Source organism: Cheilinus undulatus, linkage group 13 (genome assembly GCF_018320785.1).
Source record: "Cheilinus undulatus linkage group 13, ASM1832078v1, whole genome shotgun sequence".
Lineage (NCBI taxonomy): Eukaryota > Metazoa > Chordata > Actinopteri > Labriformes > Labridae > Cheilinus > Cheilinus undulatus.
Window position 1 is genome coordinate 48,350,519 of NC_054877.1, and position 20,826 is coordinate 48,371,344.

Genomic DNA, 20,826 nt, shown 5'->3' on the forward strand with positions numbered 1-20,826 from the left:
TTAAACAGACAGGTAAGAATTTAAACGGACAGGTAAGAATTTAAACAGACAGGTAAGAATTTAAACGGACAGGTACGAATTTAAACGGACAGGTAAGAATTTAAACGGACAGGTAAGAATTTAAACAGACAGGTAAGAATTTAAACGGACAGGTAAGAATTTAAACGGACAGGTAAGAATTTAAACAGACAGGTAAGAATTTAAACAGACAGGTAAGAATTTAAACGGACAGGTAAGAATTTAAACGGACAGGTAAAGGAAGCCAAAGTTCTGAAGCCTAATCTGACTGCAGCTGTTTCCTCACAAATCTCAGCCATGAAACACAGACGAGGACAACAGGTGTGAAAATAAGGAGCGGTTACCTGCAGTACAGCAGACGTGAGCCGTCGTCGTCCTCTTCTTCTGTGGTGTTTTAGGGTAGCTTGCATCCATGAAGTTGACTTACTGCCACACTCGTTTGTCATCCTCTCACCACTCCATCTTTCATACTCAGTCCTCCAGCAGTCACAGGACAGCTCCTTCCTCTCTGCTCTTCCTCCTCACTCATCGTTGTTTTCCTCTCCTTTACATTTTTGTTGCAAGCAACGCGCACGTGAGCTGTTACCCTCCGCTCCAGGCAGTTCTCACCTGAGCAGGCCACCGCGGTTCTCTTTTATATCCTGTGGCTCCTCCCACCGGAAGTTTTTAATCATATTTTTCATCAAAAACGTATTTTCTCTTTATTTGAACACAGTTTAAACTTTTAAACCCCCAAGAATTCTGCAGCGTGATTTCACTTATCCTTCTAGTCAACAACAAAGTCATACTCGAAGAGAAAAACGCAACAAACAAACAAACAAACCAGCATTTGTTTTCAAACCGGAAGCCATCATTCCGCGCCTTCTTGCCTATTTACAATGCGGAAATGCGTTGCCTCGGGTTTCCCAGATTCACCTATGGAAGGCTCATGGCGGGCTGGAAATGCAGCACCTCCAGGTAGGAAAGCTGAGATAAACTTGTGTGAAATGCAGCAGGATGAGATTCTGCCACTCTCCTCCACTCCTCATATACGGGGTGAGGTAGCCAACCTGGGGGCACCCTAGAAAGAGAGGTAGGGAAACCCAGAGGCATTATATCGGTAGAAGCCTCGTTGACTGCGTTTTCCCGCCGCCGCCATACGTCATCGTGTCCGCCATATTGCCAGAAGCTAGACCGTTCCATTAACAAATTCAGAAATATAAGGGATGAAGGTTTTTTTTTTTTTAATTAAAAGTAACACACGTTTACATTTGTACGGAAGTGTATTAGGGCCACCGAAAAAAATACAATCTTTTTTTCACTTGTGAGAAAAAAAATTCTGAGATTAAAGTCAGAATTCTGAGATTAAATTCAGGATTCTGAGATCAAAGTCAGAATTCTGAGATTAAAGTCAGGATTCTGAGATTAAAGTCAGAATTCTGAGATTAAAGTCAGGATTCTGAGATTAAAGTCAGAATTCTGAGATTAAAGTCAGAATTCTGAGATTAAATTCAGGATTCTGAGATCAAAGTCAGAATTCTGAGATTAAAGTCAGGATTCTGAGATTAAAGTCAGAATTCTGAGATTAAAGTCAGAATTCTGAGATTAAATTCAGGATTCTGAGATCAAAGTCAGAATTCTGAGATTAAAGTCAGGATTCTGAGATCAAAGTCAGAATTCTGAGATTAAAGTCAGGATTCTGAGATCAAAGTCAGAATTCTGAGATTAAAGTCAGAATTCTGAGATTAAATTCAGGATTCTGAGATTAAAATCTGAATTCTGAGGTTAAAGTCAGAATTCTGAGATTGTAATCAGAATTCTGATTTTTTTCTCACAAGTGAAAAAAAAATCATCTCACTTTGTTAATTTATTTATTTTTAGTGGCCCTAATACTTTTCCGTACATTTGTGATAGTGAAGTGATGATAATGACTGGTTTGTATATGGAGTGGTTTATTGGTGGTGGTTTATTTTTTTGGTCGATTCAATGGTTCAAATGACAATCAGAGAGCCAAAAATGCAGATAACTCAAGTATCAATATACTGCAGCCAGAGGTGTGTCTGTGATTCTTACTTTTTAGAAGTTAAATGACACAAACATGCTTGTAGAAAATTCTAGTAAATTATTATTTTCACAATAACATGCCATGGTTAACTAAAATAATAATTTAAAAAACACCTAGGAGGCTTATAATGGCCTTAGGCTTATAATGTTAATGTGCCAGATATATAATGGAGATCTGTTTTCCTTCTAAAAAAAATTAAAACAGGACCCAAAAAAAAGGGCCTGAGACATTTTGACTGATTAAAATTGAGGAAATTCAAGTTTATTTTAAATTGTGGGATAAAAAGAAGCAGGATGTCAATTCTAAACATGACATAATTAGACATTAATAACAATAATATCAAATTCATATTTACAGGCAGTGTTTACACATCATTTGTTTTTAACCCATAAGGACCCACCATAAACCAGGTGTCACATGACCTTCAAAGGTCCTCTAAGAGACCTTTCATAGCTTTTTTCTTGGCTTAAACTAAAAAAATCCCTGATTGAAACACACTGAACATTCTGATGTGGTCATGTGATTGGCTGAATAATTTAAAAGTGGAAAAAATGAAATAGATGTAGAAAAAAGTGGCATAACTTGTGAAAGCAGTGGTGAAAGGGTTCAAAAGAGGCAACAATGGGATTAAAATGGCAAAAAAAAAATTACTATAGAAATGCAACAAGAGAAAAAATGTGAAGAAAATTGTGAAAAGTGGTTAAAAGTGACAAAAATAGGTTGAAGAGGCAAAAACAGGTAAAAAAAAAAAAATCCAGTTAAACTTGTGAAAACAGGTCAAAAACTGGCAAAAATTAGTTCAAAATGGAAACAAATGGCTAAAACACAGTCGCAACTTTTTTAAATACGCAAAAATGGGGAAAAGTCGCAAAATTAAGAGCAGAAAAGCATGGCAAGCCATTATTGGGTTGGGTGAATTGGTGTAAAAGTTATTAATTCGTACTACTTTTGACCAAAAACACATTTTTGCTACTTTTTGGGGACTTTTTATCACATTTAACACATTTTTGCTACCTTTTTGCCATTTTTCGCACAATTTTGCTATTGTTTGGCCATTTTTTGCCATCACTTTTAACCCTTTGTTACCACCTTGTAGTAACTCTAACCCTTTTTGCCACCTTTTTGCCACTTTTTCCCCACTTTTGCCCTTTTTTCTTATCAATTTTATCCCATTTTTACCATCTTCTTACACAGTTAATCCTTTTAGGCCAATTATAACCCATTTTGACGCTTTAAACAAGTTTTGGCCTATTTCAACCCATTAGTTGGCAATTTTTTAATCATTTTTTGCCAATTTCTGTCTTTGTTTAGCCACTTTTTGCCCAAATTTGCCATATTTTTATCACCTTTAACCCATTTCTGCCACCTTTTGCCCACTTTGGCCATCTCCATGATCCCCAGTTGACTGGGCCCCAGTAAGCTCTCCCCTTTCTCCCCTTATAGTCCACCTTGACTATAACATTATTTAAAAAGTCTGTTTTGTATCCATTTAAATGTGGTGTGCCTTGGGCGAAAAAGTTTGAAAACCACTGCATTATACATCACGTATTTCTGAACAAAAACAAAGGAGATAATCATAAGCTCTATAATTAAAAACAAATACTACAGTTTACCTCGGCGTTGTCCTACATTTCCCATGCTACCCCGCGCACACGGAAGTGCGTCATCACGTCATCACGCCTGACCTTGGTTTTCTTCCTCAGTAGGATTTCTATCAGAAGGAGAGGACAAGCATGGCGAATAAAGAGCCCGGTGTAAGTGAATTAATCCACTTTATTTCCAATATTAATGCATGTTTGTCTCATTTCTGACCTCTGGTGGATTTAATGGCGCTGCTGTTTCCCGCTCTTTGCTCTCCGGCTCGTGACATTTGCATTTTTACAAGAAGTTACTGCACGTGAGTGTGTCTGAGTCTGATGTAAGCTAACGTTAGCTGACAGTTTTATGTCAATGAGGCTGTAGTGGGAGAGTTAGAGTCATCTTAGAGATGAGTGATAAATGTGGAGGGTATTTAAAATGTCATAAACAAATAAAATTTCGTATTAACAAAGTAAAGTTTGCTTGGCCACCCTAGCTAACCCAAAGTCCGTCTGAAAATCCTGCAATTCTACATTTCCTCGCGTTCAGGCTGATCTAATCTCGATAAAACTCAGTCGTTTCAACCTTGAAGGACAATTTAAGGATCCTGACTTCACTTCGGCATACCTGTAACCTTACTATACTCAGTTTATTTCCTCAAATACACACAGAATATTCGAATAGTGGCGCTTCAATCACGTGTGTCACATCAGCGGCTGACATATGGAAACACTACTGCAGTAGTAGCAGTATTTTTACTACTACAGTCAGTAAAAGGAAAACCTGCTTTACTGTTGAACAGCCTCAGCTATGGCGGCTGGTTAAAGGCCTAATTTTACTTAATAGCTATGATTTTAAGATTTACCATCAGTGTTGTCTAGGGCTGGGCAATTAATTTCAAATTAGATTAAATGGCACCATGACCTGCTGCAGTATTCTAATGGCAGACAGTGAAATATTTCTTTAACCTGAAATGTGTCAGAATACCAGATACCGTTTTTGCAGTCGATGTTTTATGCTCTACAGCAGTGTTACTCAAACCTGCTCAACCAAAGAGCAGAACAGTTGAAAAATACCTTCGCAAGAGCCACAATCTAAGTGGTGAAAAGTCACAAAAACGGCATGAAGTACGATCAAAATAAGTTAGAGGTGACAAAAATAGTCAAAAAGCAGCAAAAATGGATGAAAATAGGAAAAAAATTAGGAGAAGAAGTGGAAAATAGTCAGGCAGTTGCAAAAATGATCTAAAAGTGGCAAAAAATGAATGAAAAGTGACTAAAATGGGCATAAAGCAGTGAGGAGCAGCAAAAATGAGCAAAAACAAGTGGTATGTAATGGCAAAAATGACAAATAAAAAGGTGAAAAGGGGCAAAAATGGGGGAAAAAGTGTCAAGAAGAAGAGGTAAAAATTTGGGAAATTTTTAAAAAGTTGTCTGTAATGGCGAAAGGTCTCATAAATGTGGCAAAATGTGGCAAAAATGGTGAAAAAGGGCCCAAAAAAATGTGATTACAGTGGAATAAATGGGGAAAATGTGGTAAAAGAAGTTGCAAATTGGTATTTAATGGCAGAAGATAGCTGAAATGGATGAGATATGTCCCTATTATCTAGGCTATTATGCACTCAGAGACAGGCCTGACAGCAGAACTGGCTGGACCCCTGAAAATCCAAGAGAATGGACCCTCCACAATTGTGATTTAATACCAGTATTAAGTCATTTCACCCCTTTTTGCCTCTCTAACCCAATTTTAGCCAGTCTTTATCCTTTATAAACCAGATCCATTTTTGCCACTTTTTCATTAAATTTTTTAACAATAGTTGCAAAATTCGACCAATTTTTTGCACTTTTCACCCACTTTTTGCTACTCTTCAGCCCCCTTTTGCAACTTTCCTGCAAAGTATTTCCCTTGTGTGCCACTATTGAACCTCTTTTCACTAATTTGCCAGGCTATTTTTGCTGTATTTTTGCCACTTTTAACCAGTTTTTGATATCTTTTTGCCTGTTTAAAACATTTTTCTTTTCTCCAACCCCTTTTAACCATATGCCCTTGCTTTCTTAACCAAATTTTTGCCATTCTTGAATCCATTTAAACCACTTTTCCTGCATATTTTATTCCCTTTGGGACACTCTTTTATCCATTCTTGCCACTTTTCTTATATTTTTGCCACTTTTTAATCCATTTTCATTGTTTTTTGAACAATTTTTGTAATTTGTAACCAATTTATGACACTTTTTGCCCATGTTTCCCTCTTTAACCAATCTTTGCCACATTTGAACCTGTTTTCACCACTTTACCTGGTCATTTTTGCGGCAAGTCTGTCAACCTTAACCCTAATTTTAAATATCTATTAATTATGACAGTAAATTTTAGGAAAAACAGATCAAATGTTAAGTCATTCTCAAACTATTTCAATATTCATTGTTTGTGGGATGGATTTAACAGCTGCAGACATTTAAAGCCAAAGAATACTCTTTAAACCACAACATCTTTTCTGAACTAAATGATCTTTGGGCGGCCGGACAGGAAACTTTGGGGGCATGATCTGGCCCCTGGGCCACCGGTTGATGATCACTGCTGTAGGTGTTTTCAGACAGACACGGTTCTGGTTTTGGCTCTGATTCTGTTCTGGAGTCTCAGACCCTTGGTGCTCTCTGGTGAACCCGCCCGCGTTCACACCAGTTTAAGCAGAACCAAAGTGGGAGGACATGATGGACATGCATCACCACCTCCAGCTCCACTTTTGTCCAAGTCTGTCTTGCTGTCCCAGGACTCCTTCTTCAGCTTCTTGAGCTTATGACTCACTTAGTCTGGTGTTCCCTTTGTTCTGCTCTCCAGCTTCCCCTGGGATTCTGTCGATGCCCAGATTACCAGCAAACATTGCTCTCCCCAGCAGACCACTTTTCCTACAATTTCTGCTCATCTTCACAACCTAGAATGTGACACGTCCACTGATGATGTCACGGTTCCAACAAAGAACCAACTATTTTTGGTTCCACCTGAGAACCAACTTTTCAGGTTCAGAACCATTTTTTTCCCAGTTTGAATGCACCAGCTGGTTCAAAATTAGGTTCAAGAACCAGAACTGGCACGGAGCCCTGCCGGTCTGAAAGGCCTACTTGTGATTCCCAGTCAACTCTCTAACAGTCACGGCAGAACATAAGCTCATGCATGCGTCTGAAGTGCTTATGATGCACGACCATTACACATGATTTATGTGCTCACAACACACAGTCGCGAACGACCTGAGTGCACACACTGTATAACTGAAGTTTGGGCAGTCTGTGACGAAAATCTATGGAGTTTAGTTTAAAAGTAGTCTAGTCTCTTCACATTAGAAAGTCATTCCTGCCGTTTTCATGGTGATTTAGGACATTGTCTGACAGGTCACAAAGAAAAAAATGTCCCAAAGTTGAGGATTCTGCTTCTGACTTTGTGGAGTTTATGCAATCGAATGACTAAAATATAAACGTGCCAGAAATCTTTCTGACCAGTCAGAAGCAGCAAGTCAGGGCGTGGTTGGCGGTTGTGTCCTCCCATACACTGCACAATAAACGACACACGATCTGACTGAAAGTCGGCGCAATTTCCAAGTGAGTCGTGTAAGTCAAAATTCTTATTTGAACTGGCTGAAATTCGGCTTAAGATGCAGATTTACTGCCCAGCCCTGCCTTATAGTGTACTTATTAGTTTCAAGAATGTTGTAAGCGTCCTATTTTTCAATTATGGCGGCTACATGAAAGATGCTACATGATGCATTGGCTGATCTGGACAGTCAGCTGGAGGGTGTGTCAGAGTGCTGTTTGTCATTGATTTTAGCAAACTGTGACATTATCCCTCACAACAGCATGCACTTTAGAGCTGTTTTTCATATTTGACACACATTAGCAACTGTTTTTCAGATTTTTTTTTCAAATGGGCCGATAAATTCACAGGGCCATCATCAACCAATGCCGATGTTCCACCAAAGCACTGGTTCATCATTAAGATTAAGTCATCTGCATATAACATACTCTGAGCACACACCTATAACTGGACGTTTTGATCTGTATGGAACATCTGGAAAGATGTCAGCAGAAGCTGATGCTTTGATACTTTTCAATCTCACGTTTTTAATTGATAAATTCTGTTATTTTAAGGCTCAGTGGTATCAAAAGTACTGGAACTTGAACAAAACTTGGGATTTGTAATATTGTTTTCTGTCAGTATCTGATGTGCCCAAATTACTGCGCATGCTTTTAATCGGACAGTCAGCCTCTGATGTGGTAGAAGGTCCCGTTCCTCTTGTTTTTACGGCCTATTTGGTGTGGAAAACGACAAAATTTTGTTTTACAGTTACAGTTTTACAGCATGATAAATGCATGCTTTTTTTCAAATAACAGGGTTCAGAAGTGGGAGTAATTCCTTTGTTTTGCATGTACTTTATATTTAAAATGTATATTTAACAGTAAGCTTTATGTGCCCTTTTAAAACCTACAACAGCACGTAACCTTTTAAAGCAGTTGAACTTGGCAGATTACATGTCTGTAATCAGGCAGATCAATCTTTCAGAGCTTTAAGCTGATCCACTTGTCCCCTTTAGTGGAGCAGATTCACCAGGCTCCACCGTGGTTGTTTTAAGGCTCAGATAAGTCACTTCTTACTGGTCTAAGTCAAGTCTCCAGTCTCTGAGGGAAAGTCAAGAGAAGTCATTAATTAATGATAATAATAACGACTTGAAGAAACAAGACACCTAATCTATTTTTGATTCATTTGAGTACACCAATCAGGGTTTCCCCCAGAAATCTTGCTAAGCCTGGTGGTCAGGCTGCTAGGGAAACCCGCCAGTGGGCCACCGGCAGCCCATCGGTGGCCCACCATGTGTTTGTAAAACAAACTGTTAAAAGTTGACAGAAATACGAAATTATGACTATTATGCGTTATTGTAAGACATTTATTAACAAGACTTACACACCAACTATAGTCTTACAAAAAAGGCACACTGAAATACTGTTTTAACAAACACAATTAAAATAAATATTGTCTTAAAAGTAAAATAAATTAACATTAATATAGATGCAAACATGGCCAAGTCCCGGGGTAAAAATAACAGGGAGCTCTTTGAACAGAGGCTACTTTTTGTTGCACAGGCTGCATTTTGTATCGGTGCATGAAATCCGTCTTGGCTTTTTAAAGAACTCTTCCGGAGCCTTTTGGTTCTGCCTCATCATCGAGACGCGGCTCGGCTAATGGCGGCTCGGTTGCAGTCTTCTCCTGTTGGTCAGCGGTCTCATCCTCTCCTCCCATGCTCCTCCGATTTCGGAAAAAGGAGTCGCGCATCATGGGCAAAAATTGTGACAATGGGCAAAAATGGGATAAAGGTGGCAAAAAGAAGTTGCAAGAATGGGTAAAATAGGAAAAAGGGGGTATTTAATGGCAAAACTTGGCTTAAATGGGTGAAAAGTTGCAAACGATGGGATAAAAGTGGCAAAATTGGAGAAAAGTGACAAAAATAAGTGGCAACAATGGGCAAAAAAGGAGGTCTTTAATGGCAAAAGGTAGCTTAAATGGGTGTAAAGTGGCAAAGAATGTTGAAAAAGGGCCAGAGAAGTGTCCCTTTTTCAATGTTTTCTGGGGGAATGATATTCAAAATTAAGACATAAAAGAGCCACAAATCATCACTAAAGAGCCACACGTTTAGTATCACTGTTCTGTTTTAAACAGTCTTAGGAAGTTTTCGTTTTAATCATGAGGTCTGACCCCCAAAATGAAGGTGCCAGAGACCGGGGACCCCACTTTACCTGAAGGTGGTTGAACACAGAGATGGACATGCAAGAATAGTCATTTGCAGACAAGGCCACCCATAAGGGGGGAAAAGGGGGAGGGGTTTTGGGACCCAGCCAAACTGGGGCCCATGGAGGTCAGCAAAATCATGGTTCATTGTGAAGTTAAGGTGTGACAACCATATTTTATATTAGACCTGAATAATAACCACTCTTATCAAAGCAACAAATATCTCTACTCATTTGTGTAGTAAATAGCCTTCTTAAAATGAAAATACATTTTGTTAAAAGCATTTAAAATGGGTAAAAAATTGCTTGAATAAGTTAATAATGGCAAAAAGTTGTGGAAAAGGTGTTGAAATTGGATTTTTAAAGAACATTAATAGGTTAACAGTGGCAAAAAATAACCAAAAATGATTAAATTGGCAAAAACGGGCACAAAAGTGATAAAAGGGTAAAAAAAAAGTGACTGAAATGGCTTTAAAGTGCAAAAACTTTAGTGGACTGGGATGAAAAATTGATATAAACTGGCAAAAATGGGATAACTGTGGTTAAAATGGGCAAAAGGGGTGTAAGAAGTGGTTGATAGAGGCAACAATAGGCAGAAAGTGGCAAGAATTGGTTTAGAAGTGGCAAAAACAGGCAGATAAAAGTGGTGGAAAGGGTTTAAAATTGACACAAATGGGTTTTAAGTGGCAAAAATGTGCTAAAATTGGTGTTAAAAGTGATGAAAAGGGATTAACATTTCGTAAAATTTGGTGTAAAGTAGCAGCAGTGTAATTTAAAAAATATTCTTAGTCTTTTTCAGGCATCTTGGAGACCCCCTCTCAGTGTTTCGCGACCCCAAATGGGGTCCCGACCCCAAGGTTGAGAACTACTGGTTTAAACAGTGACAACAAAGCAGCTTGCAAGTTATGTATGGAGCTTTGAAACATGGAAAAATGGAAATGAAAACCACTGAGTACCACATAAAACCAGGCAGGCAGTGCAGATTGGTTTTGATCTTTCTTGTTTGGGTCTTTAACTGTTTTGTAAGTCTTAAATTTGATTGTAAAGCCTGTGTCGCAGCCCTGAGGTTGAGGGAAGGCTTCTAGTGAACACGGTTTTTAAATAAAGATGTTCGTGTTTCAGGGTTTTCTTCAGCAGCTGCGACAGATCGCAGGCAGGATGTCATCAGGACCTCGAGGAGCAGGACTGGGTGTCAAACTGCTGCTCGGTGCTGGAGCTCTGGCTTATGGAGTAAAGGAAGCCACATACACAGGTATACAGGCATGTCGTCTGCACAAGGGTGGGCTAGACTGTCATTACATTTATGTAGTAGAGAAATATAACAGTATTTATGCCTGTTTGATAACACAGTAACTAAACTAGGAGCCCTAAGCGTCCGTTGCTGAGTAACCTCTTGTTTTTACCAGAAGTTGAAGGCAAACCTTTGCATGCTGTCTAAATTGCACAACTATATCTGCAGAAATTAAGATTCTTACCTGTTGCTGCTGTTTGTTTCTTACAGTTGAAGGTGGGCAGAGAGCCATCATCTTTAACAGGATCGGAGGGATACAGATGGACACAGTCCTGTCTGAGGGACTCCACTTTAGGTACGCCGCTCCACCAGGAAGAACTATGAGCACCCAAAAAATCTCTGAACTTCTGAACCATAAATCACAGCCTCTTGCTTGTTTTTTTCCTCATTGTGCTGTTCTAATGTTGCTATCCATTCCTTCGTAGCTCTTACAGAACGTTTTCTGGCGAGTCTGGGACTTGGCTGACTTTCTGGGGTCTTTAAAGATTAAAATCCACCCCAGTAGTTCTAATATTAAACTTCCTTTTATCCATTTATCATCTGTTTTTGGATCGTCCCAGCAGCCAGCGGGGTTAGCTCGTTGCCATATTGTCTGTTTGTATCCCAGAATGCATTGTGACTGGACTGTGACAACCAATGGCAGGCTGCTCCGTCGTCACGTCATGCTTTGCTGAATGTCACATGTGCACAGGCTTATAAACTAAAGGAGAAAGCCTGAATGACTCAAACAGAGAGAAAGAGACACAGAGGCCGTGACGTGTCTCTCTTTGTCTCTGCAGACAGGAACTGCTTCAAATTCCCAAAAGTACAAGGACTTTTTTGTAAATGTGTGAATATTTTGAAGACTATTTGGCACAGAATGATTATTTTTTAATTCCTTGGTCCCAAAGAGATAGGAGAACGAGTTTGTGCAAAGAAAACCTTATTCATTAATATTTGCTGTGTTTAATACATAAAAATCTTTGATTGGTTGAAATGATGTAAAGACAATCAGATCTGACAGTGCAGAGATCAGACTGTGGATGAGATCGATGAGGGCTCAAACCACCACGTCATCAGCTCGCTCCGTTGTGGTGATTAAAAAGCCCCTGCTGCACCGGGCCGCCGTGCCGAGTTACACCGAGTAGAGCCAACTCCCTCCATGTAGTTGATAAGCCCCGCTAGACTCCTCTAGGCTCTGGTCTCCCTTCATCAGTCTAGACCTGAAGTAGGAGGTCTGCAGGACTGAGCTGTTAGTGATCTAGATCAGTGGTTCTCAATGTTGGGCTCCAGACCCCATTTGGGGTCGCCAGACACTGAGAGGGGGTCTCCAGATGCCGTAAAGAAACTAGGAATATTTAAATACTTTACATCAGTGAAACTCAACGTGTGGCTCTTTTGTGATTATTTGTGGCTCTTTTATGTCTTAATTTGAAATATTGCTCCCCAAGAAAACCTAAAAAAAGGGAAACTTTTGCCCCTTTTTGCTGTTTTTGACCTTTTCACCCATTTATGCTACCTTTTGTCACTATGTACCACTTTTTTCATACTTTTTGCCAATTTTCCACTTCTTTTTCCACTTTTTCCCCACTTTTGCCTTTTCTCACATTTTTTTGCCACTTTTCACCCATTACAGCTACCTTTTGCTATTAAATGCCACTTGTTTCCTTATTTCCCCATTTTTGCCACTTCTTTTAGCCATTTTCTCCCGATTTTTGACCTTTTCACATTTTTTTGCCACTTTATGCCCATTTAAGCATCCGTATGCCATTAAATACCCCTTTTTTCCAATTTTGTCCCATTTTTGCCTCTCTTGGCTGGTTTTTGCCCATTTTGGTCACTTTTCACTAATTTTTTTGCCACTTTCGGAGTATTTTTTGCCCCCTGTTATTCATTTTTTTGTAAGTTCTCATCAATTTTGCTACTTTCTGACTCTTTTTCTCCCCATTTTTGCTGCTTTTTGACCATTTTTTCCATCTCTAACTTATTTTTATTGCTACTTCAAGCCGTTTTTACCGCTTTTCACCACTTTGATTGTGGCTCTTGCAAAGGTATTTTACAACAGTTTGGCTCTTTGTTTAAGCAGGGTTGAGTAACACTGCTTTACACCAATTTTGCCAGATTTTAACCCATTGTCATCACTTTTTTCCCTCCAATTTTTCCAACTTTAACACATTTTTGCCACTTCTAAATCAAATCTTGCCACTCTCTGCCTATTGTTGGCTCTGTTGACACATTATAGCCACAACTTTTTAAGCCACATTTCACAATGTGATATGCCCATTTTTGCCAGTTTCTTACTATTTCTGCCTCAGCTTACCTTTTTTTGCCAGTTTATATCACTTTTCCATCCCATTAAACCAAATTTTGACCTATTTTAGCTACTTTAACACCATTTCAGCAATTTTTAAACCCCCTTTTACCACTTAATATGCAGGTTTTTGCCACTTTAACCCATTTCTGCTACTTTTACACTCCAATTTCAGCACATTTCCCATTATTTTTTGCCATTATTAACACATTTTAGCTGTTTTTAATTTATTTTATTTCTGTTTTAAGCAGAAGGATTAACATTTTTAAGAGGGCTACTTAATGCACAAATGAATTAAAAAGATATTTGTTTCTTTGATAAGAGTGGTTATTAATCAGGTTAAATATAAAATACCACAGCTTAACGTCACAATGGACCAGGATTTTGCTGGCCTCCAGTTTGGCTGGGCCATTGTTCCCCCCTAATAGACAGCCTTGTCTGCACATGACTTTTCTTGAATGTTCATGGCTGTGTGTTCAGTCACCTTCAGGTACAGCGGGGGTCCCCGGTCTCAGGCACCTTTATTTTGGGGGTCGCGGGCTGAAAAGGTTGAGAACCCCGATCTAGATCACCTCCTCTCCAGCTAAATCAGATAGCCTTTGGTAAAAATCATTTTTTTGTAAAGTGTAGGGACCATAGCCAGTGGATGTAGAAATGTTCTGATGATAACTGCAGCGTGCAGCGCCACCTAGAGCTTTAAGGGACTAACTTTACTACATTTACATTCACCCAGAACCGCTGTTCTTTACTTCCTGTGACTCCACATGAATCACATGGATCACATGAATGCAAACAACATAATAAGTTTTAAAAATTATAATTTTTTCCTTGTAAATCTCGACTTCATGATCTCAGAAATCCAGAGTTTTGATATTGTTGATATAAAATGCAGATAAGCATTACGAGTGTGTTAAAATCACTACCACTTGGCTGTGCTTTGTTCCTTTGGTAAACAGAATTATACTCTGGTGGTTAGCTTTTCCTGTTCTGCTCTGACATCTGTGGTGGATTGTTTGTTTTTTCCAGGATACCCTGGTTCCAGTACCCCATCATCTACGACATTAGAGCTAAACCCAGAAAGATCTCCTCCCTCACTGGAAGCAAAGGTTAGAAACCAGAAACACAAACACGGCTAACTCTGTTTACACTTTTAAATCCCCTTTTGATAATTTACTTTTTAGGGAAGCTTTTTATCCCTATGCAAGTTTTTTTCATTTTTAAAAATGTTTCCCTTCTTTCAATGTACGACAGAAATTCCAAAAAAGTTGGAGCACTCTGCAAAATGTAAATAACAGAAGTCAACGATTGTCAAATCTCCTAAATCCATATTTTATTTATGATAGAACATAAACAAGATATCAGATGTTAAACTGAAACATTTTCCCATTTCATGAAAAATATTTGCTCATTTTGAATTTGATGGCAGCACCATATCGAAAAAGTAGGGACAGGGCAACAAAGGCTGGACAAGTAAGTGGTACTAATGAAAACCAGGGGAAGGAGCGGAGAAACATTTAATTTAGAGTAATTTAGGTAATTTAGAGTTTGTCCACCAGAGAGCGCTGATGATTGTTTTTTTCCACTGTAAGTTGTTCCAAATATTAAATACAGCCTTTCTCTCTTATGCCAGAGAAAACTATAAAGATTAATTTACTCAAAAATAAGATGTTGTGTTTTTTTATATTGTCTGTAAGGTCCAGCATTTGTGTTTTAGACAACAGTGTCGACTGTTCAGCACCTATAAACTGGTTTGTTTAGTCTCTTTCTGCTCTCAGATCTCCAGATGGTGAACATCGCTCTGAGAGTTTTGTCCCGGCCGCTGGCGTCCAACCTGCCCACCCTCTACCAGCAGCTGGGTCAGGACTACGACGAGCGCGTGCTGCCGTCCATCGTCAACGAGGTTCTGAAGAGTGTGGTGGCAAAGTTCAACGCTTCCCAGCTGATCACACAGAGAGCCCAGGTAACAAACACTCACCTTTACGCTTCTTGAGAAAGCTCTGCCTAAATTTTTACAACTAAAATCAGATTATGAGCAACTACAGCTCTGCAGCTTCTTAGCAAACCTTGATTGTTTGAAGAAAATGTAATACTGGTTAATTACAGTTATCATTTAATGGCAGTGAAATAATGCAGCATTTTAGTAAAACATCACAAACACTGAGACTGTGTCGCCAAAAAGAATCTAAACCTTTCAGGCAGCACTGAAGCCAAGTCATTTTAATATTTTGGCACTGGTCCTTACATCAGAATAGACCAGGGGGACCCTAACTTTTTAGCCACTGACGCCCAAAATCACAGTGCCAGGGACCGCCACCTTCCCTGGACGTGGTTAAAGCGTACAAGGATGCTCAAAGCGTCATGTACAAATATACATTTTAGGTCGTTTTTGCACATTTTACTTACATTTAAGCACTGTCTCACATAATAGCTGCGTTTTTATTTCAAATTGAACTTACATAACAATATTTTTATAAAAATGGATAAAATTGACCTCTTTAAATCATCTTAAATTTCTGTTTTTGGAAAGCGACCTCTACTGTAGAAACCACTGGAATAGACGACCCTGGGGTTAAAAACGTGACAATGACACAGGAAGTTTTAGGGTTACCATATCTCAAACCTCCAAATAGGGACACTTCATCTGTGCTTCATCAAATTAATATTTATTTTTCCCCAGATTGGCGATGCAGTAATATGAAAATGTCATATCCCAAGTCATAGTATTGTCATGCAGGAAGTGCTGAAGAAAAGAAGTACTGTTACATCATACAATGTCAATTCACTAAGTTTAAATTTAAAAAATACTTAATTAGTCACACAGATGCACTCTTCATTGCATAAAGATTAAAGTATTGTCATTTAAAACCATCCCACCTTCCTGCAGGTCTCTCTGCTGATCCGCAGAGAGCTGTTTGAGCGAGCCAAAGACTTCAACATCATCCTGGACGACGTGGCCATCACCGAGCTGAGCTTCAGCCGAGAGTACACCGCCGCCGTCGAGGCCAAACAAGTTGGTGAGTACCAGCAGGATGTTAAATGAGTTTTAACTGAGTAGTAACTAAAACAGCTGTTCAAATCTACAGAAATACACATGAGGTTTTAAGAAAACACCAGTGTTACTTTGGTCGTGGTTATAGTTGAGAATTAATGGACTTTTCATTAACCAGCAGAGAGATCAGGATAATTCGGATAGAGCTGCCACACTCTATAAACCTGACCTGTTTTGAATTGGGTCACGCCCCCCTGACGGTTTAGGGAGACAAACCAGGCAGAGGTGATGCTAGACTTTTCTTCTGTCCATCATTTTGATGTGGAGGGTGGTAAAAATTCCACTGTACCCCCACTGTACCTGAAGGTGGTTGAACACAGCCATGCACGTTCAAGAATAGTCATGTGGAGACAAGGCCGTCCATAAGGGGGGGAAATAGGCGAGCAAAACTGGGGGCCCATGGAGGTCAGCAAAACCATGGTCTATTGTAAAGTTAAGCTGTGATAACCATATTTTATATTGAACCTGGTTAATAACCACTCAAAGAAACAAATATATTTATTCATGTGTGTAGTAAAAGGCCTTCCTAAAAAATATAAATCCTTATTGTCAAAAAAAAAAAGAACGAAAATGTTTAAAAATTGCTAAAATGAGTCAATAATGGCAAAAAATGGTGGAAAAGGTTGTGAAGTTGGATTTTAAAAGTATCAGAAATGGATGAGAAGTGGCAAAAATTGGATAATAGTGGCAAAAATGGGCATAGGTAGTGGCAAAAATGAGTTCAAATGTGGCTGAAATGCCTTTAAATTGGCAAAAATGGGTGGAAATTTTTGAAATGGGATGGGAAAATAGATATAAACTGGCAAAAAGGGTTAACTGAAAAAGAAAAAATAGGCAGAAATTGGTTAAAACTACCAAAATTGGTCATATCAGATGGTGAAATGTAGTTGAATGGGAAACATTGGGTGTAAAAAGGGTTTAATAGAGGCAATAATGAGGCAACAGAGGCAACATTAAGCTTAAGTGGCAAGAATTGGTTTGGAAGTGGTAAAAATGGGCAGAAAAATGGGTGGAAAGAGTTTAAAACTGATGCAAACAGGTGTTAAATGGCAGAAATGTGTTAAAATTGGTGAGAAAATGATGAAAAGGGGTAAAAAATGTGACATAATTGGTGCCAAGTGGCAACAGTTTAACTTAAAAAATACTCGCAGTGTCTCACGACCCCGAAGGGGGTCCTGACCCCACGGTTGAGAACCACTGTTCTAATATTCTGAGATGCAGCTCTAATTCTTTTACGCAGTGACAGTAGAGCACAATCTCTGTCATGTCAACCCAGTCAGGCATCTAAACATAGAAAAAGGGTACAAGCTTTGCACTGTAGACATTTCAAAGGTTTCTGTCATACTTCTTTAAGAATATTTGGTCATAAAGATAAAGTAAGTAGACGTTCCTAAATTTCATCCTGTCTTTTCAGACATTTTTTCATATTTTTATTGCAGGTTTTTAACCCTTAGAGCTCATGCAGCACAGATCCGTACCAGGCACATGCCTTTATAAATCACTTAGTAACGTTTGAACCGTAGGTCGTAGACACCTGATTGTTCTTTTATCTGAAAACCCTCCATTGGGTCTTTGTGATTACATCCTCCATGCATTCGTAGCTCTTACAGAACATTTTCTAGTGAGCCCAGGCTGACTTTTAGGGGTCTCGGAGGATGGTGTTGTCATAAATAACAAAAAGTGACACCGTTTATAAAAACGTTAATAACTTTTGAACCATAAGTCATAGCCCCTTACTTTTTTTCCCCTCTGAAAGCTGACTTTCCTGCCGTTCGTTTGCTATCCTCGATGTCTCTGTAGCCCCAAAGGACGCCATTCTAGCGAGCCTGGAACGTCAGTGACTTCTCTGGGTCTTTACAGATTGAATCCACAACGTTACATTTGATATTAAGCGTCTTTTTATCCATTTTTAATCCATTTTCGATCACTTACTTTGGCTTTTTGCCCAGGGAATTGCAATGTTGTTTATTGCAATGCATTGTGGGAGTTGTAGTCTGTACTGCTTTGAGGAATGGCACAAATGAATCTAAGTGCAAAAAAAAGCGCATGGACTTTTCTTTGTATATATTCGGATATTTTGAAAACCGTTAGTTTTCTGTTTTCTGTGTGTTATTAATAAAAATCTCTGAGTTTCAAATTCCGATTTTTTTTTTTGTTCTTTTGTCTTTAGTGTCCTTTAACTTTTTCAGAATTCAAGTGACATTACTGTAGTAGATATATTCTTAAAGCTCAGGTTGTCCTGGACAAAACGATGTATAGAGCTTGACTGTGCACCACAGGGTTGATGTTTTACAAGCTTTTAAAGAAAAAAAGTCCAGACGAGACATGATGGTGAAAAAAATAGCTGTGAGCTCTGAGGGTTCAAGATGTCATGTTATTCTTGCATGGAGAATTTTTTGTCTTTCTTCTATTTTACTCTGGAAATGTTTATTTTTGAAACACAAAAGTGAATAGAGTGAATGAGACTGATGTGTTTGTTTTTATTCCTCTCCAGCCCAGCAGGAGGCACAGCGAGCCCAGTTTTACGTAGAGAAGGCCAAACAGGACCAGAGACAGAAGATCATCCAGGCTGAGGGAGAAGCTCAGGCTGCTAAAATGGTGAGAGGAGACTTTAATAGTCCTGGAAACTCTGCTTTTTAGGACGTAAATAAAAATATTTAAAAAGAGGAAGATGGCTTTATAAAGAAGTGACTACTTTTATGTTCTTTTCCTGTAAGTCTGCAGACTCTTTGAGGAGGAAAAAACAAGAACTTGTACAGAAATAAACCCTTAAGCTCATTCTTCAGTCAAAGGTGTGATCAATATTTAGATGTTTTAATAATTGTGGACAAAGAGTTATGATTCAGAGGTGATTTAATGATGAAAAGCTAAACATCAGGGTCAGAAAAGGTTTAGTGAAACAGCATTTTTAGATAAATCAACAGTAAATATGTTTGAGTCAGCGCTGACAGCAGCCGTGTCTCCAGAAGGTCACGGCTGACATGCTGTTACTGTTTTTATTGAACCCGCCGTCGCGTCCTCGAGGCGTTTTTGTCTAACAGACGGTTTACATGTCTGATCATCCAGGCGGATGTGATTCTCTTTTACTGCTCGTTAATTCAAGCAGAAATATCGCTTCAAGAAACAAAAAGGCTCCAATACAGCCGGGAATCCTTGTAGCTGGAGAAACTAAAATAAAAGTCAGATTTAAAGGAGCTTAAAGCAGGTAAAAAAACACGATCATAAACCACAGAGCCTGCATGAAGACTGATTCATGCAGTCACTCTTTAAACGTCTTTGCAGTGTAAAAACTGATTTCAGATTATTTTTGAACATGTCAGGAGGAGGTAAAGATTCCAGGTTAATTACGCCCTGCAGCTCATTCCAGGCGTGCAGGGCGTGAGAGCGCTACCCGAGAACTTTCTATCATATTCATAAAGCACCTTTTTCCATGACAGTAATTCACCCAGAAATGTTTTTGAAATAACAATTACAACTTGTTTTTCTTCATATACAGCCTGAAACCTGGAAGTTTGGAGTGTAGCATCAAAACTCAGAAAAAGCCACAATCTACTGAAACCTGTAGCGATTTTTTTTGCTTCTTGTGAGGTATTTTTGAGGGTTATTTTAATGTTAAATCTCCACAAAACCTCAAAAACCCACCATTAGTAGGTATTCAGTGAATTTACATCCTGTTAAAGAAGTTCTCTGAATTTCTGGTGTTACCTGATAATCAGGTTGTCATGTTGCAGTGCAATACCAGCACTAGACATGCACAGATACATTGTTTTAACATCAGTCAGATCATCTGTGGACAAACATCAGCAAATCATGTGGGCATGAACCGATGTCAGCCGCAGATGTTTTATCTGCTGCGTTAATTTAACGCTGGTATTTAGAACTCCTGACTAACCGGGCAAACCAGATAGACTGTTTCACAGATTAACTGCATGGATATTTTCACATTCATCTGAAAAACCTCCCATAAACAGTGTTTAGGAGGGGCAGGACTTTTCAAAAATACTTAGTAGGTGATTGGATGAACATTCTGTCTGTCACAGTCATAATGGACCAATCAGAGCGACGAGACAAAATGAGGCGATAGGCATGTGAAACTCCTAACGGGAGCTCGGCTGCCTGGAGCTTTTGGTCGTGCCAAGGCTGGTCAGGAGAAGTGCTTGAAAATCTTCTCTGCCAAGAAAAGTTTCAGTGTGGCTCTCTGCTCCTCTAGTAATAGGAAAAGCTGTCCAGATCTGATAAAATCTACTGTTATACCACAGCTACAGCCAAACTAATCACTACACCTCTGGCAATCATTGCTGTGGGCTTCCAGTACAGCTTAAATGCCACCTTTAGCTGATGCCTCTTCTTCTCAGATGATGCTGATTGGTTCATTTTCAGACCTGGCACTGCTGTTTCAGACCTGAGATGGATGTGAGAGACTTGGAATCTAGACAGATTGTCAAAGTTCTCCTAATGGCCGATTCAGAGATTCCTTGAGTCACTGAAGATGTGACCTATTGGATAAACTCTGATCTGTATCGGCGTCCACCCTGGTTCTTGCAATCAGTGCAACATCAAGTTTGATAAAGTGTTCCTGTGGAAAGATATCCAACCATTAATGGAATCATGTAATCCAAAATTCTCATTCAGATGTATATTATGCAAATTTGGATTAACACACCTTAGGTTTTGTCCAATAATCTTATTATTCAGTAACCTGACACGCCAGATGGATTTGTTTCACACATCCATCTGGAAAACCTCTGATAGACGGCGTTTGGGGAAGGGCAGAGACTTTGAAAGAAA

At 39.1% G+C, this 20,826-nt stretch overlaps 1 protein-coding gene across 2 annotated transcripts in view; it reads left to right on the plus strand.

The window, feature by feature from the left end:
- Nucleotides 1-908: 908 nt before the first annotated feature.
- Nucleotides 909-20,826, plus strand: part of LOC121520454 (prohibitin-2-like) — a 36,142-nt gene continuing 16,224 nt past the window's right edge. The window contains exons 1-7 of one of the 2 annotated variants that reach the window (XM_041803912.1): nt 909-975; nt 10,531-10,660; nt 10,910-10,994; nt 14,016-14,095; nt 14,765-14,949; nt 15,874-16,003; nt 18,533-18,636. In XM_041803912.1, the coding sequence (XP_041659846.1) occupies nt 961-975; nt 10,531-10,660; nt 10,910-10,994; nt 14,016-14,095; nt 14,765-14,949; nt 15,874-16,003; nt 18,533-18,636 (729 nt within the window). In that variant the 5' untranslated portion in view covers nt 909-960. Of the gene's footprint in view, nt 976-3,759; nt 3,817-10,530; nt 10,661-10,909; nt 10,995-14,015; nt 14,096-14,764; nt 14,950-15,873; nt 16,004-18,532; nt 18,637-20,826 lie in introns of those variants that run through there. The other variant, XM_041803911.1, reaches the window with a different exon arrangement.